Here is a 20,010-nt window from a genome sequence, read left to right on the forward strand (position 1 = left end):
TTCTGTGCATAAGCAAAATCACTGAGAAATAAACGACTGTGTGTGTTTTTTCATAGCAAAGCCACATCGTGCTGTCTGCTGAATCCACCGAGGGGAATCAAACCCCTGGTTTTAGAGTTATAAGTCCCTAGACTTACCGCTGTACCAGCGGGAGCCGGAGATAGACGACTGTACAGATAAAGATATTTGAAGAATCTAGCATTAAATTGTAAGTACACACAGAAAAGTTGAGAAAATATATAAAAAACTGTTTATTTAAGAATAAGAAAAATCAATAAAACACTCATATTCGACATCCGTTTGTAGATTTCTAATGATGATATATACTCATATATTTTCAATATAAAAATACCTTCAAAACATAAAGCTTATCTTAAAAATAGTTGAGTTTTGAACAGAGAATCCAAAAAAAATTAATTTTTTCTCTTATTTCATTCATGACTAAAGCGCTTTCTTAATGTATCGATTTATTCACGATAAGTGACAACGCTACTCCTAGACCCTGTTCCGTAAATCTGCATTCTCCGACCACGAGCATTCTCTTCGTCAGAACTTTCGTCCATGGCAGTGTTTTTGTAACCTTCTAGGGTTCCACTGGGACTCGATAGCGTTCCATCCAGACGACCACGTCGTCGACCAGGTGGATTCGCAAAATTATTCCGAACTCCTAAGGTCTCCATTTGTCGTTTCTTCATTATCGAAGTTCGACGATCAACTAAAACTTTCATTGTGTCCCTATGGTGTTTGATTCCACTCAACACTGGTGTTTCTGTGAGCAAACAATAAATTAGTAAGTTTAAGAACAAAAATCAGCCAATTATCTCCTAATGTACGAGAGAGATCATCCGCGTCCTGAAATAGTTCGCAGGCGTTTTTGATCAGTTAGGCGTGAAAGTTAGTTACCACAATATGCATGAAACTCGTTACATCTTCAAAAATTCAAATCGAAACTAAGTTATCTAACACTATCATGTGTTCTTGAGATAAGGAACTAAAACCCTGCTAATAGCGAGAATACCTAACGGATAACCCGAAGTGTCGTATTCACAGAATATATCTCACAGTCAATACTAAACATTATTGATTGCAATGTTATTGAAAAAATTTAGCAACTTTTGTTTTCCCCAAACAATGGTTTGTAACCAGACGAAACGAATGAATCTTGGATACAACTGCTATAAAAGAATTCCATTCCAACATGTGTAAATAATATTATCAAACCACAGAAACTCTAGGATGAACTGTGAAGTTTGTGATCCAAAATGAAATATATGTGAACATGTAAACTAAAGTTAATGAAACCAGATGATTAATAGAAACAAAATATATGTATAATATAGGAAGAAAACAATATCTGGAAAGTCTACATCGCAGGTTAATTCTTAATGTTAGAAATAAACACGTGGTTAGGAGGTACTCCTTCTGAAGACTGTGGTCCTTTTGCTAACTGGGAAGATGAAAGCAAACATTAAAAAGAGGTAACCGTTTTCCGTCTTTAAAACTGTCAAACATAATTATTATTATTAATTGTTATTTAATATTTTTGAATTTCGCGCAAAGCTACTCGAGGGCTACCTGCGCTAGCCGTCCCTAATTTAGCAGTGTAAGACTAGAGGGAAGGCGGCTAGTCATCACCACCCACCTCCAATTCTTGGGCTACTCTTTTACCAACGAATAGTGGGATTGACCGTCAGATTATAACGCCCTCACGGCTGAAAGGGCGAGCATGTTTGGTGCGACTGGGATTCGAACCCGCGACCCTCGGATTACTGGTCGAACGCCTTAACATGCTTGGCCATGCCGGGACCCATTATTATTAAATGAAGTATCTTCAACATTTATATAATGATTTGTAATAGTTTGTATTTTGATCTAACCGTGCCTTTTGTGTTCACGATTTTCTTTTGCTGATAAGAGCAAAGTGTTTACACATTTATAGCCGAAACGACTGACATAAAAAGTTTGGCTCTCACTGTGTACTATAGTGTTATAATGTTATAGTGTAATATATTTAAAAGTAGTGAAGATTTAATATAATTTGAAATACTGGACGTTAATTCAAGGTTGAAAAGAATAGAATAAGGACATATAGTACCACTCCTGTAAATAAACTTATTCTATTAAATTGAATAAAACACGTGTAGAACCCTCCTTACACACAGACCTATTATATTCTATTGAATAAACACATATAGTTTCTTCCTTTTACACAGAGCTATTTTATTAATTATAATAAAACACATATTGTACTCAATTTGTACATAGAACTAGTCCATTAAATAGAATAAAACACGTATAATATCCTAATTATACACTTTCATTAAATAGAATAAAGCACGTATTGAATCCTCATTATACTATTCCATTAAATAGAATAAAACACGTATAGTACCCTCATTATACACTTTCATTAAATAAAATAAAGCACCTATAGAATCCTCATTATACTAGTCCATTAAATAGAATAAAACACGTATAATATCCTCATTATACTAGTCCATTAAATAGAATAAAACACGTATAATATCCTAATTATACACTTTCATTAAATAGAATAAAGCACGTATAGAATCCTCATTATACTATTCCATTAAATAGAATAAAACACGTATAGTACCCTCATTATACACTTTCATTAAATAAAATAAAGCACCTATAGAATCCTTATTATACTATTCCATTAAATAAAATAAAGCACCTATAGAATCCTCATTATACTATTCCATTAAATAGAATAAAGCACCTATAGAATCCTCATTATACTATTCCATTAAATAGAATAAAGCACCTATAGAATCCTCATTATACTATTCCATTAAATAAAATAAAGCACCTATAGAATCCTCATTATACTATTCCATTAAATAGAATAAAGCACGTATAGAATCCTCATTATACTATTCCATTAAATAGAATAAAACACGTATAGTACCCTCATTATACACTTTCATTAAATAAAATAAAGCACCTATAGAATCCTCATTATACTAGTCCATTAAATAGAATAAAACACGTATAATATCCTAATTATACACTTTCATTAAATAGAATAAAGCACGTATAGAATCCTCATTATACTATTCCATTAAATAGAATAAAACACGTATAGTACCCTCATTATACACTTTCATTAAATAAAATAAAGCACCTATAGAATCCTCATTATACTAGTCCATTAAATAGAATAAAACACGTATAATATCCTAATTATACACTTTCATTAAATAGAATGAAGCACGTATAGAATCCTCATTATACTATTCCATTAAATAGAATAAAGCACCTATAGAATCCTCATTATACTATTCCATTAAATAAAATAAAGCACCTATAGAATCCTCATTATACTATTCCATTAAATAAAATGAAGCACCTATAGAATCCTCATTATACTATTCCATTAAATAGAATAAAGCACGTATAGAATCCTCATTATACTATTCCATTAAATAGAATAAAACACGTATAGTACCCTCATTATACACTTACATTAAATAAAATAAAGCACCTATAGAATCCTTATTATACTATTCCATTAAATAAAATAAAGCACCTATAGAATCCTCATTATACTATTCCATTAAATAGAATAAAGCACCTATAGAATCCTCATTATACTATTCCATTAAATAGAATAAAGCACCTACAGAATCCTCATTATACTATTCCATTAAATAAAATAAAGCACCTATAGAATCCTCATTATACTATTCCATTAAATAAAATAAAGCACCTATAGAATCCTCATTATACTATTCCATTAAATAGAATAAAGCACGTATAGAATCCTCATTATAGTATTCCATTAAATAGAATAAAACACGTATAATACCCTTATTATACTATTCCATTAAATAAAATAAAGCACCTATAGAATCCTCATTATACTATTCCATTAAATAGAATAAAGCACGTATAGTACCCTCATTATACTATTCCATTAAATAGAATAAAACACGTATAGTACCCTCATTATACGCGGATCTATCCCATTAACATTATTGTTTCAAACATTCGGCTTTATGTAGCAGCGTGTGTTTCTTGTCTTACTTACATATTGTTTGCTTTTATTTTAGTTAAGGTGTTAATACACAGAGCTTTAAATGTTTATTAGTAATCATAAAAGGTTACGACATAGATCAACCTGATATGTCTTAATGTTCAATTCCCTATGTACAGTAGATTACAGAATATTATTGTAATATGCTAGTTACATTAGTAGCATTCAATGTGTCTTAGTTAAAAATATACATATTTATATATAGCTTTATGATTGTACCATTTTTATATGAGTTGTAAAATGCCTAACTAAAACCATAACAAGTGACGATGAGAAAGAACCTATTTTGGATACTATTGTATTATTATTTGGCACATTCCATCTCATAATGGATTATAAGTAAAATTTAAAATGATGTATGTATTATCGAAAACAAACATTTCTATTAAATTCACGTGATACAACTTAACATAACAATTGTAAATAAATACTTTGTTTCATAAAGATATTCTAAGTTTTAGGGTTAATTATTATACTTAAACAGAATCCAAACGTCTTCACCTGTCAATAATTAAGTGAATTACAAGGTAAATATTTCACTTTAAAAACAAAACATACTAATAGTTATGAATAGTTACGTGTTGGGAGAAAAGTCAAACGAAAATTCTAATAATTTACAATCGTAAAATCAAATCATTGAATTTCTATAAGTGTTGAAATTAAGTCAAATATAAACACTAAAGTCTGAAAAATAGAATTTTAAGAGAAGTTGTAAGTCCTAAAATAACTTTAAAATATTAGAAATTTCTTTCATAGCCTAACGCATCTTCGCTTAATAAAAGTACGCCATTGCAACCTGTTATGTGACTATAAGAAAATAACAAAAAACAGCCCATTTAACGCTCTGATACGATGCCTTAAAGATGATACTGTCCCATTATATCAGATACGCCAAGTGAAGCGCAATAAAAGGCACCATATCTTTACGAGCTGTCATAGAGAAAGTTTGGAAAAGTAGTGTAGGTTGGTAACTGGCGTATCAACTAGTTTACAGTGATGATGTGGGTTTTCACGAATATCTAAAATCGTAAACAAAATATAGTTGTCAGACAGCGCCCCCTTATCTTCTCTCAGATAAATATCGACTTATTTTTGTTTGTTGAAATGTATATTTATAAAAACGTATTTTTATAGGTTCACTATTTTATGTTAGAAATTAAAAAAGCAGAATTTTAAATCGACTTACCAGTTTCGTTACCTGGTGAAATACTCATAAATCGTTTCCGAAAGGCTACATCAAGAGTCCCAACTCTTGCTTTCTGATGGCGTCTTTTCTCCAAATTTTGAATAGTCTTTCGTCTAGCTAATCGATCTCCAGATCCTGAATAATCGCTCTTGTCGTCGTCCTCTAATCCTCTCAGTTTCTGCAGCTGCCGGGCTATCTGAACAGCATTTTTATCCAGAAAAGCATCCTCTGTCATGTCATCCACCTTCTGGTTGCAACAACTAAGTTCAATTGATGCCAAGATGTGCGACAGTGTACCAAAACGATGAAAGAGCATGCCCAGAAATTGCACCACTAGAATAATGGCAAAGAATGAAGCAAACACCAATCCAATAGGCTCTAACTGCAGATATTCTTTGTCGATTCGAACCTCACTGGTTTCTGGAATATAAGTGATGTTGGTCTTGATCCCTAAGGGCCAATTAATATGCAGTTGGTCCTTGTGCAATTGAAGAAGGAATACAATGAGAATGAAGAGAGCATTAGACATAAGAAATCCAAATACCACCTTATTTCGTAATTCTTTCAACTCTGATGCCACTCTTGCTTCGTGTTCCTTGTTTTGGTCCAGAGGGTACAGATATTTCTCAATCAGATCCTTCCAAAACTGGATTTCTGCTCCATTCAGGTAATCCACTTCCCCACGTTTTAAATCTTTGTCTTCGATCCAGTATGGGTTTATTAAATCGTCTCTTTCTACTTTAGGTTCTAGTAAATGAAATGAAACATAATATTTAACAACGTCACCAAACGATGACATCGAACATATTGTTTAACACTGACGTTACCACATAATATATCAAGACTTTGAATGAACTACGTAATTAATCGGAAATACATTGTCTCATAACAATAAATGTGCAAGATATAAACCCGTACTCGTAAGAATAAGAATGCGCAAGCTCTCCACTCTTTTTATAATTATTCGTAAAAATAAAGATTACTTGACAAACTGTAAAAAAACAACATTGCAAACAAAAGTCTGAAGTGATATATTCGACTTTGTTTTGCGCAAGTTATTAACTATAACAACATTATTTTCAAATATGTAAATAAATATTTATATTTAATATATGTGGCTTATTCAAAATGAAATTTAATTAATTGTTAAAAGCAAAAGAAAAAAGAAGACAGACGTCACATTATGATGTGCGCGTCATCTCCAAACTCCTTCTGTAGAGAATTTTGTCCCATAATATCGGTGCATCGAATATGTTAGCATTTATCACAGATTGCATTTTAATATACCACTTTTAAATAACGCATTATCAAGTTCGTACCTAGTCCCTCACTATCAGCATCTTCTGAGCTGCTTTGGAATTCCTCCTTCTCTTCTCCTTCTGCAACTGTGGACATACGTTCTGATCCTCGATCCGAACGACGACCCATAGATGTTCGACGCTTGATTCCACCTCCAGGTAAGAAACTTTGGCCAATATCAAGATGTCTCTCAACTCCACTAATCTTCTTATTTAAGGACTCAAGTTGATCGCTGATCCTTAGCAGTTGAACTTTTTTCTTCATTCCCTTTAGGATGTGTACATAACATACAGGTGAACAGATTTGCCAGACTGATTGTTATACTTCCTTCTTCATCTTCTTCACTCCCGCTCAAGCCAAGAAAACTGAAAATTTCGTTCTTGCTTTTACTTTTACTTTTCTTTGCCTTTTGCATCTCTTCTAATTCCTTTCTTTCTTTCTCAAGTTCTTTCTTGGACTTCCTACTTTGGACTTCACGGGTGCCCCAAGTGACGACGTTGAGATTCACCAGAGAATATAAAATTAACAATAAATACATGGACGGGACACTGATAAAATAAAGAAGGCCAGGAACCACGCACCAAAACTCTTGTGGGTGAATGACTGCGGCTATGAAGAAACTGCTGGACAATCCAATCAAGAAGATAGAAGAAGGAGAACCGACACCATCTTCTGAAAGCTGGATGGACGTACCGACAAGTACAGCCATCATAAGCAAGGCATACGCAGAGCTGAAAATCTGAGCCACAAGAATCTGGAACAAATACATAACGCTAGTTTTATTGTAATTCTAATTAAAATAAGGAGAGATGATAATGAAACAATGGACGGACCTCAAAAACAATGCTTTTTTTTGAGTGATACATCATTGTATTTTTGTGTTTTGGCGTACTCAACACATGATTTTTAAAATACTGTTGATCTACAGACGTTTTATGAAATTCAAGCTACATCGCGAAACTTCACTAGTTTACATTTGAAGTTAATTTCATATTACGTTGGTTGTTACTTGGATGACACAATTTAAGACGACAACAAAAATACAAATTGTGCAATAATGTGATAGAATGAACTCTACATCTTAGTAACTTACCTGAATCTTGTTATTTGCTACGAAACAAATGAAAATAAAGAATAAGATAGGAATGATGTTGGCGCCAAAAGATGTCCAGTTAGATATTTTGAAAGCTGCAACCATGGCCCCTACCAACATAAGGAAGATGGTGCCAGGACCAAGGATGGTTCCAATCATCAACATTGCCTGATATATAATGTAAGGAAGAGAGATGTTGTCGTTAATCTCGACAGTTCTCTTGTAGTCACCCAATAAATCCATGATATTTGCCATAGTAGATGGAGCCCAACGACGACGTTGGGTGTAAAATTCTCCGAAACCTTCTGGGCAGTGGGTGTAGGCATCAGATGCAGCGCTATACTCGACTCTGTATCCTCTCTGAAGCATCAATGTACAAAGCCATCGATCTTCTCCTGTAAATAAAAATATTATATATTTTTATACTGTAATGTAGAGGTCGTTCTTAGCCCGCTTTTAATTTTGATTGCTCGAATCTGAAACTTACAAGTTCACGAACTTTAGTAAATGGTAATAAAAATAAAGTGTTACCGATAATAATCAGAGTTGATATATTCACCTGTTACCTATTGCAAATTGGGCAGTTTCTGCCTATTTAATATGTGTCTGTTTATTATGAAGACAATGTCTAAATTACCCACAACATAATACTGTTAACATATCTTCATGAAAATAAAATCTAATTGTTGTTTCTTCAACACTTGTTCTTATCATGGACATACCTTAAAAATGATATATGTTACTCACAGTCATAGCTCCGTAATGGAACTACATAATCACCCCAGTTATACTTCATATAAATTGAGGACGTTCTACGACGTACAACTCACCCTGATCGTACTGTACGTAATGCAAAGGAGCTTCTGACTTGGTTGTGTACTTTCTCATTACGTTGTCGTCCATTAGAGCTTTTGCTCGGAAAAGTGAAAAGCAACCAGGACTGCACAACACACAGCCTATCATGTGTTCGGTAGCTTTTTGCAACCAGTGGCCAATTGCATACTCAAACTTCTGGTACCATACCATGGGACCTAAAGACAATAGCGATCATAATTATAATGTTTTCGAATAAATCGATTAAATACAAAACGCATCAGATATATACAGAAAAAAAAAAAACATATTGAAGGATTTTATCTGAAATAATTCCGATGAATAAACAATAAACTGGCTGGTATATTTGAATCTTTAGAATTGTTTTTATAGATTGCTGTTTGTAATAATATTTTGTAAAATTTCTTTCATATTCAAGTTTACAAGATTCAAAGATCTATTTTTAAGCGCTATAATACACAACATCCAGACAATGACTACATTTATCATACTGATATATAATAGTTTTTATTCTGACTGGTTAAGGCGCTTGACTCGTAATGTGAGGGCTCGAATCTCAGTTCCAACAAACATGATCGTGCTTTCAACCGTTGGAACCTTTTAAAGCGACAGTCAATCTCACTATTCGCTGGTACAAGAGTTTATTTGTTTGTTCTTTTAATTTCGAGGAAAACTACACGAGGGCTATCTGCGCTAGTCGTCTCTAATTTAGCAGTGTAAGACTAGAAGAAAGGCAGCTAGTCATCACCACACACCGCCAACCCTTGAGCTACTCTTTTACTAACTAATAGTGGGATTGGCCGTAACATTATAACGACGAACGTGTTTGATGTGACGGGATTCGAACCCGCGATCATCAGATTACGAGTCGAGCGTCCTAACCACCTGGTCATCCCGGACCGGTACAAGAGTAGCTCAAGAGTTGGCGGTGGGTGGTGATGAGTAGTTGCTTTCTCTCTTGTCTTACACTGCTAAATTAGGGACGGCTAGCACAAGAAACCTTCTTGTAGTTTTGCAAAATTCAAAAACAAACGTTAATCATAAAAACAAAAGCAAAATACACGTCGTGTATAAGATAAATATTTCACATATTCTGTTGTATTCAGACGCAATGGATAAATATTCTTGCAATTTCTTGCCCTAAATACCGTATGTAATAAGTATACAAATAACTTATGGTTCATTAAGTCATTGTTGTTAAAGCTTACTTTAGAGAATTATTTGTTTGTTTGTTTTGAATTTCGCGCAAAGCTACACAAGGGCTATCTGCGCTAGCCGTCCCTGATTTAGCAGTGTAAAACAAGAGGGAAGGCAGCTAGTCATCACCAACCACCGCCAACTCTTTTGGCTACTCTTTTACCAACGAATAGTGGGATTGACTGTCACATTATAACGCCCCACAGCTGAAAGGGCGAGCATGTTTGGTGCGGCGGGGATTCGAACGTCCGACCCTCGGATTACGAGTCGAACGCCATAACACACTTGGCCATGCCGGGCTAGAGAATTATTTAATAAATACATATATAGTTTAGGATATGATTTGTGATTTTCTTGCATTTTTATCAAAGTCTCCGATTGTGTCACTACAAACTTCAAAATAATTTAAAGTAAATACAAAATTTATGCTATGTTACAAAAACAAGCAGAGTTGAAAATCAAAATATGAATTTTGAAATATATAATGTAGCAATTGAATAGCTGAACGCTTAAGTGAAATACCATACAAGTGGTAACATTTATAGAATGAATATGTTTTCTGTAAAGAAAAAAGTAAAACAATTATATTATTCTTTGGTTGTTGAAAATCTTTAAACAGGTGTGGTTTTCGTGTAATCTGAATTGGTGCAAATCGGTTTCAGCTCAGTAGAAACAAGTGGTTTCGGTACTCGATTCACAATGTGAGGGCCGTTAATGTAGCCCACAAAACGAATATCTGAGTTAGCCGTCCGTAATTTAGCAGTGAAAGAATAGATTGAAGGTAGCTAGTAACCACCACCCTCCGCCAACTCTTGGTGGTTAGTAACTACCTTCAATCTATTCTTTCACTGTTAAATTACGAACGGCTAGCTCAGATATCCGTCTTGTAGCTTGGCGCGAAAGTCAAACCATATCGGTTTGACGAAATTTAAATAAAAAATCGTAATTTAATAAGAAACATCTTGAAATATTAATCTTGTAAAAATCTTCCCCCAAGTTTGGTGAAGCTGGATAGCCTTTACGACTACAAGGTTTTACCAAACTGTACGTGGCTACTAGCTAACAATTAAATCCCAACGTTCTTAGAGTTTAATTTCTACTTACTATCTAATTTGGTCTTTCTATGTATGTATTTAATACTGTATGACTTACATACATACTGCAAACACTTATGTATTTTAAAATACATAACAAAATTATACAGTCGTATTTCCTGTATATCCAAAGTTTTCGCTGTTAAAGTATACATTTTCAGTACCTATTCCAACAGGATGTATACGACCACACGCAGCTCCTAAGTTTCGGTTTTTCTTCATTAGATCCACAAGAAGCTGTACAGCTGGCGGGCGGAAGTTGATATCGCCATCTAGTGTCAAGATAAATGTGTTTTCTGCAATTAATTCTTTTCTGCTAACATCAATTGGTAGTTCCATGAGTCTGTGTCCCAACAAGTAGTACATGTACATTACCTAACAAAAAGACATAGAAAAGACAGTTATTCACAATTAATATCTAAGTTATTTACTTTCTATACAATTCAGTAACATCAAAAAATGAAAATAAAAGACAGGAACAAATATATACAGGTAAAAATTTAAATTGATTCACACAGTGTGCTGTTGTTCCCTTGCTCGTTATGATTAAAAGTTTGTACCTTCTTCGGAATTTTTCAGCAGTTTTTTGAAATGTATATAATGTTCCTAACTTACACCTTTCGTGAAACCAATGATACTTCAAATTGACATCAACATGATTGTGTATATATCTGTAACCTTTACAATTCCTACTATAAATTTCAACTTAATCGTGTAGTAAGAATATTTGTAAATCAAGGATTAGATTTTTATAGAATAGATTAAAATTGGCAAATTTAGATAATACAAAGGTATTAAGATATCGATTTTTCGCTTATATGTGATAGCTATTGCCATCTATCGGCAGCTATATAGTTAGATATCAATTGGTGTTTGCATACGAAAATAATTCCTTGGTAATTTTCTGAAGCAACCTGGCACACAAATATAGCTGTTTATCTCTATGCAAGATGAGTATTGACAACGTATAGAGATGAATAAAACTAATTTATATTTCTCTTACTTGTTCACACTTTAAATAATTTATTCTATGACCAAAAGTCATTCCTGTCTCCTTTAGAAGAGTAAAACGTCTGTGTGAATAGGGTTAAAAGAACGAAAATTATGCAGTTTTTTTTCTATGTTCACTTTCAGATTTACACATTTATCTAATCGGGTTAGATTTTATGTATTGTCTATTATATATCAAAATTTATAATAATTTTTTGTTTTAATAACTCAATACCACAATTGTATGGCTTGGCATTAAATTTAACTTACAGATATATCAAAACAGTTTTAATTAAAATTTAGAGAGGTTGTTGTTTTGAATTAAGGACACAGCTACTCAATGGGTTATCTGTACTCTGCCCACCACGGGTATCGAAACCCGATTTTTAGCGTTGTAAGTCCGCATACATGCCGCTGAGCGACTGGGGAGCAAAATTTAGAGAGAAATAATTTGCACGCAAAAAGAATATTAGTAGGGACTAAAGTATTTATAGGTTTATTGTACACATACATAGATACTAGTGTTGGTGGTATTAATATGAATAATTATGAAACAATAAAGAGATTTAAGTTATTTTAGTATTGTTTCTAATGAATTATGATAATGAAATAGATTTGGAGTTTGCAGTATATTACAAGGGCTAACAAAATATGATACTAAGCGACTGACATGTCAGAAGATATTTCTCTAATTTATATAACTTTACAAAGAAGTCAAAATTTCTTTGATTCAATACTAGACGTCGAGCACTACCTGGCTCCATCTTTTTCTGTGTCTGATTTTCATTTTGTCTTTCAAGTGAGCGATGAGTTTATTTTTTCCGGGCATACTCCAAACAAGTCGACCTCCATATGGGGTTGGATATTTCTTCGGGGGCTTCAACCGGATGTTTGTCTGATGCACATTACTGTAAAAATAGATGTCGTAAAAATGTTTATCGTAACACAAGTTGTTTAATTGTCATTTAGATATCGAGCCTCACTATGTTATACGTACAATGTTAAAAAATCGTAACAAAAGTTCTTCATTTAGCACTTAAATGTCGGGCCTCACCTAATTATACATATAATGAGAGAAAACGATTTGAAATTGAGCAAACAGCTTTCCGCTCGCGTTAAGACAAAAGGAGTGTTTTTTTTTTATTCCAAAGCATTACAACACGAAATGATATTTATGGGTTTCAAAAATTTATAACAAAGTACGATTGTAATAATCTTCGGTTAGGAATTCTTTTATAAACGTTTAGGTTTCACAAAAATAATTAATTGAAATATTGTATGACTGAAATGATCAGGGTTACTGAAATGTAATATCACCCCCCTGGCTCATTAAGGCTGATGTAATATTACATCTATGACACATTACGTTTGATGTAATATCACACCAATGCCTCATTAAGACTGATGTAATAACACGCTCATGATACAATAAGCCTAATGTGCAATATCACGCTTACGACACATTAAGGATGATTTAATTTCACATCCATTGCACAATAAGGCTGATGTAATATTACAGCCATGACACATTAAGTTTGATGTAAGTTTAATTTATAAATTTACACGAAAAACCAATCCATTTCACTAAAAACTCACAATGAGTAGACTTTAACAGTCACCGTATTGCAAATGTCCTGCAAATCAATTAATATTTCATAAATATAAAACCAGTATCGAAAATAGGTTATTTATTTGTATCTATTTCATGCTATTTCATGCAGAAAAGGTGTTCGAGGCTATCCAGTTAAGTTACATTTTCGCTAACTTTTCACCTGTACATGCAAAACTTTATCATGTGACAATTTAATCATCGGTTAGTAATATTACTCGAAACTGTAATCAAACTCCTTTACGTTTTATTATAGTATAAAAAGTACAAGTATAGGTGTTTGTAAAAACCACTTTAATGTGTTTCAAACCACTAAACTTGATTGAAATTAATTAATCCGTTTCATATTGAAATTTACTTCACGTTTAAAACGTCTCTTTCATTTCACTTAACGAGATAAGCGCAAGTTGAAGAAAACTAATCATTTTAGCAACAAAAGATCTTAACTAGTTTTATGCAGATCTTTTATTAAATGAGAAGTTATACGCAGTGTATCAGAAAGTATGCTAGCACTCTTTGTGCATGGATGGCACGGATACCCGTATTAACCTGTTGACTGCAAAGTATTTCAGCTGCTACAATACAATTTTAATGCTTCTTCATTTTGTAACTTTTTTCGTGACGCCATTTTGGATCGAAAGTGAAACAATTTGTAAGTAGGTCAAATACATGTATGGTGCTGACATCTAACGTTGAAGTTAGGTATTATTGAGAACAAATTAAGTCGTCCGTGGCACTGTGTTACCGATCGGCTTGGACGAGTTATCTCGTTTACGGTACTGAACAGGTTAAAGCAATACAAAAGTAATTTGTATTTTCTTCTCCATAAATCATCAGAAGCTACGTTTCCAATGTATATGCCTCTTTTCAGATATTCAGCGCGTCACAAAATAGAAAACCGATTAAAGTTAAAACCGAGATTTCTTATTTTCGTTCATCATCATTTTTCTTCAACAGGCCTATCGTCTTCTTAGTTCTAGCAGTAACTATGATTTTATCATCACTTGATGAAGAAAACAGTCTTCACGATACTTGGTTATCTATTCTTTTATGCAAGATATGCAAAGCCTTAGAATACACTCTATACTGTAAGAAACTACGTGTACCATCTTATAAGAAAACGCAAACAAACAAGTATGAGGCAAAACTATCGCTAAATAAAACATTTATGTTGAGCTGGCTATAGAAGTTGAAAAAGTAACCAAACAAGACAGTAATGTAACTGGACATATCACTTGATCAGCTAATGACCACATAACAGACTAGGCCATCTCGACTTAAGGTGTACAATAAATTTTCTGCACTACTGGCTTCCTCAGTATTATTTGGCCCGGCATGGCCGAGCGTGTTACGTTCGACTCGTAATCCGAATCGCGGGTTCGAATCCCAGTCGCACCAAACATGCTCGCCCTTTCAGCCGTGGGGGCGTTATAATGTTACGTTCAATCCCAGTATTCGTTGGTAAAAGTGTAGCCCAAGAGTTGGCGGTGGGTGGTGATGACTAGCTGCCTTCCCCCTAGTCTTACACTGCTAAATTAGGGACGGCTAGCGCAGATAGCCCTCGAGTAGCTTTGTGCGAAATTCAAAAACCAAAAACAAACAATCCTCAGTATTAAAACAAATAGAACCAAAAGTTACAACTGTAAAATGTTACTCTATTGTAAGGTAATATTTTAAAGTCAGCTAAAAGAAACGTATAATTATAAAAGCTGAGATTCTCTTCATATACCAGGCTTTTGATAGAAAAAGTGAGAAATACTAGGATTGCTAATGTTAGAAGGTTATTCTTTGAAGATGAGCGGTTTGTAATCTTGAAATCTATAAAGATTCCTTGTCAAATAACTGTAGTTTTCTAATTAATAAGTGCTTATTAAGAAGCTGGCCTCTTTTACTTTGTTAACATTGATTACGGTTATAACTACGAGGATTATAATATACTAACTGCAACGACCAAACAATATTCTATATTCTGTCTCTTGACGCGTCAATTTATAAACTTTAGGCAAAATTATCGAAAGTTCACTTGGCCTGAGAATATTTGATGATACGCTGTGTTTTCGTAAAACAAATATTGTTGATTCTTACTCTCGAGAATTGTCTACAAATTTAGAATAGAGGCGGGACTTGCGCAATACACATTTAACATTATACGTTACGCATTAAATTGAAACAAACGTAGATGTTAAGGTAAATGTATAACAGTAAATCCGTTACATATCCCTCCTTAAAGAATTAAAACTTTTCTAACGCCAATTTTTAACCAAAATATTGTATACAGATATACATTTATAACAATACATTAAATACAATACATCGTATGTAGAAAGGAAAAGTAAACGTTTCGAGGCCAAGCAAGCCGGTATTGAAGCCGAGAAAGAAATTACGCTGAAAGAAATGGAAATTAGGCTCAACTCCAATCGACCAGGGCAAAATAGCAACTTTGAACTCAATCAATATATTAAGGTACCGTCGTTTAATGAAAATGAAGTTGATAAATATTTACAGCATTTTGAGAAAGTTGCCAAAATCACGGAATGGCCTACCGGAAAATAGTAATTATTATTACTGAGTTAATGTAGCACATGAAGTATTTAATGCCCTATCTGTTGATGATTGTACAAATTATACCATAAAAGTTTAATCTGTTAAAAAAAAAGGCTTCAGGTATCAGTCTTGCAAAGTGTAGGTGAAAATCAGAGCAGCCTCAGACTACAAAGAACAGTAATGACATTATCATATGTAACACTCTAGCTACCTTAAGCACTACGAATATTTACACACATGTTTTACATGGATTAAGTACTTTATATTACAAAACTATCTACCAGTTGGAACATGAAAATGCAGATTATCAAATAACGTTACTACCACAGTCAATATAAAGTTACGGTAGAACTGAATGTATCAGAACAACATTTTGATAATACTTGGAATTATGTGGATAATGTGATATCACCAAAAGCTTTTAATGTTTGGTCGTATAATGTAACAGTCGTTATTCGCTTTTGTGACCAGCATGTAACAGTCATTATTCGCTTTTGTGACCAGCATGTAACAGTCATTAATTGCTTTTGAGACCAGCATGTGACAGTCATTAATCGCTTTTGGGACCAGTATGTAACAGTTGTTTCAGACGCCAAATGTTCATACTCTCAAATTATAAATTTGTGTTCAGATTAGGGATTTAGAAAATTCAAGACGGTGATAGTCCATCCAATTAATGGCGTTAAAAACAAACTAGCATGGACTGTAACAACATGGTGAGACTCCCAAACCGTTTCACGAGCACAGCCTTTGTGTTGTGATAACAGTAACCATAAGTCATGTGGATGACTTACTCGTGTTTGACATAAAATTTATCTTCCCCGAAATCAACTGAGTTGTTTTATATTATATTGTTTCACTATGTTGTTCTGCTATATTATTTCACTGTTTGTTTTACCATGTTGTTTACCTTATTATTATTATACTATAAATATGTACATATATATATACAGATAGAGAGAGAAAACATTATTTTAGGTTAGCTTTTAATTAAAATATCATAAAATAAAAAAAAATGAAAGCAACATAATTTATTTTGTAATTAATTAGGTGCTCAGAGGAATCGAAATAAGTTAAAAGTCTTAGATTAGCTTTATGCAACTTGATATATAAATATGTAATAAATTATTGTTTGTTTATGTAACTTTATATATAAATATGTAATAAATTATTGTTTGTTTATGTAACTTTATGTATAAATATGTAATAAATTATTGTTTGTTTATATAACTTTATATATAAATGTGTAATATATTATTGTTTGTTTATGTAACTTTATATATAAATATATAATAAATTATTGTTTGTTTATGTAACTTTATATATAAATATGTAATAAATTATTGTTTGTTTATGTAACTATATATAAATATATAATAAATTATTGTTTGTTTATGTAACTTTATATATGAATATGTAATAAATTATTGTTTGTTTATGTAACTTTATATATAAATATGTAATAAATTATTGTTTGTTTATGTAACTTTATATATAAATATATAATAATTTATTGTTTGTTTATGTAACTTTATATATAAATATGTAATAAATTATTGTTTGTTTATGTTACTTTATAGGTAAATATGTAATAAATTATTGTTTGTTTATTGTTCTCTTTTAACCCAATAACAGTTTTCCCATCACGGAAATAATAAGAACAATTATGAAGCCGGCCTCTTTTACTTTGTTAACATTGATTACAAAATTCAACGCACGCCACCTGTCAGAAAGGTTGAGAATACAAACTTGTTTGAACGGTTTCTAACCGGTTTTGGTTTTTTTTTTACTCTGTGAATTTTAAAAATAACGGAACCCGTTTAACACGTGCTCATCCATAACGTGACGTAAACTTTTAGAGTTTATGAAATTATTGCAAAGGCTGTCGTTGTATTAATACAATTAAGACCGTTTCGCGCAATAACAAAGAACTCAACAACAATATTTTTATGTATCAATATTTCTATGACCAACAATATTTTTGCATATTAATATCTGTGGCTTCTATCCACAGCGAAGTTCTTTGATGTTACTAACTTTTACAAGTCCATTGTAGTTACGAGACAAACCTTTTGTTTATGTGTAACGTTTAACTTTTCTAGTACGTATTGCTTCATATCTACAAAGTCTAAATGGAATATACTGAAAAGTTGTTTTATCTAATACGTGAATTTATGCAATATCTACAAAACTGTAAATATATGACGTAGATAATCTGTTCGTTTTCGTTATTAACAGATCAAAGTTGGAACCAGCATATCGATTTCATAGCTTCGTATTAGTATATAGTTAGGCCTAAATCACCTGAGCTCGTTAGTCGTTCTCTGGATTAGAAACACAAATAAAATTTTGTAGTACCAAACTGTTAATTGAATATAATGTAATCCCTATTAAGTACATATTATCCAGTTTAAATTTACTAATTTCTACTATTATAATATTCTACATAATTACTGTTGTCTTAGTAACCCTTATACATTAAACATAAATAACTAGATTAAACTGAAACATATAAACATTAATATAATATCCTGCCATATTTATTTAAAACCTATTTTAGTTAAATCACTATCATACTATCATTTTAACTAGTATTTACTTTTTAATAAAACTAAACAAATAAGCACATACATATATATTTCCTATTCACACAAGTCTATCGTAACGTGTACTATATGTATTTCTTTGATTATTTGTATTTACTTTATTCGCCTTTCGTGGATTCGGAAGTAATTCATATACGTTGTTTAGGGGCTTAGAAGAAGCAAATGATAATAGAAAACAGGAATCGAGACTTCTAACAAAAGTCTAACTTTAACTTCAGGAAGGAAAGTCGTAATTGTTTGTTACAGTGTATTAATTATGTGTGGCCCGGCATGACCGAGCGTGTTAATCCGAGGGTCGCGGGTTCGCATCCCAGTCGCGCTAAACATGCTCGCTCTTTCAGCCGTGGGGGCGTTATAATGTGACAGTCAATCCCACTATTCGTTGGTAAAAGAGTAGCCCAAGAGTTGGCGGTGGGTGGTGATGACTAGCTGCCTTCCCTCTAGTCTTACACTGCAAAATTAGGGACAGCTTAGGTTTCTCCTTCTGGTTGGGGGTTGTGCGGTAGGCTAACAATCTGCCCACTTAAAAAACCAGCCTGTTAATGAATCCGCAAGTGATTGCGGCCCTATGTTCCTTCATGGAATCGAGTGGCATAATAATAATTAATTATGTGTGTTCTAGTTTGGTTCTACGCTTCACTTAGGAAGTAAGTACATTTCGACTTACGCTTTTGTACTTTCTTTTTTGCACGTAAGCCTTTTGTTTTCACTTTATATTGAAACAATGCAACAATGTACAGATGATTTTACTTCAGCAATATTTTCCAGTGGACTTTTTTTATATTTGTCACCTGATTGAGTTCTTTTAGAGAGGGTACATGGAGGAGTTTCTTCTAAAAAAAAACCATTGCGGTGCATATACGAGACAGGAAGGTCTGTGGATAGGTGTATGAAAGTAAACCTAGTAGTTTACCAAACGTGTTTCACTAGCTTTAACAATACAACTTTTTTATTAACATAACTTTAATGTCCAAAACGTATTTTTATTTTATTTTTTTAATTCAAAATAGATTTGTGATGTTAGGACTTCTCGCCAATCTACTCGAGGACTTTCTGTGTCAGCTGTCTCTGATATAAAAGTGGCAGGCTAGAGGAAAGACAGCTGGTCAATATAATCCACTCCCAGCTCCTGGACTACTATTTTATTAACTAAAAGTGGGATTAACCGTTACATTACGACACCCCACGGTTAAAAGAGCAAGTATATTCGGTAGCGGAATTTGAAATCACGACCCACATATTGTGAGCTCCTAACCATCATGGTCATGCTAGGCCAGAGATGTCAGGGAAAGCAACTTGTAGTTCCTGTATTATTCAAGTTTCCCCTTAGGTTTATTAATTTTGTAAAGAGGCATTTAACAAACTTGTTTAGCTGTGGCCTACAAAGTGTGCAGAATTAATAATTTCTCGTAGCCTGGTGTTGCTAATTGTTTTGTGACTCGAAACCCGCAGATAAGTAATAAAACCATAATTGTGTACAAAATAAAACAAATAAACA

General features: G+C 32.9%; 1 protein-coding gene across 1 annotated transcript in view; it reads right to left on the minus strand.

Moving 5' to 3' along the window:
- Window positions 1-236: 236 nt before the first annotated feature.
- LOC143244572 (chitin synthase chs-2-like) overlaps window positions 237-20,010 on the minus strand; it is a 31,158-nt gene continuing 11,384 nt past the window's right edge. The window contains 8 exon segments of the mRNA XM_076489504.1: window positions 237-769; window positions 5,247-5,993; window positions 6,566-6,800; window positions 6,802-7,299; window positions 7,639-8,033; window positions 8,469-8,669; window positions 10,928-11,138; window positions 12,508-12,661. Coding sequence (XP_076345619.1) covers window positions 468-769; window positions 5,247-5,993; window positions 6,566-6,800; window positions 6,802-7,299; window positions 7,639-8,033; window positions 8,469-8,669; window positions 10,928-11,138; window positions 12,508-12,661 — 2,743 coding nt within the window. The 3' untranslated portion in view covers window positions 237-467.

This window comes from Tachypleus tridentatus, chromosome 1, assembly GCF_004210375.1.
Source record: "Tachypleus tridentatus isolate NWPU-2018 chromosome 1, ASM421037v1, whole genome shotgun sequence".
Classification (NCBI taxonomy): domain Eukaryota; kingdom Metazoa; phylum Arthropoda; class Merostomata; order Xiphosura; family Limulidae; genus Tachypleus; species Tachypleus tridentatus.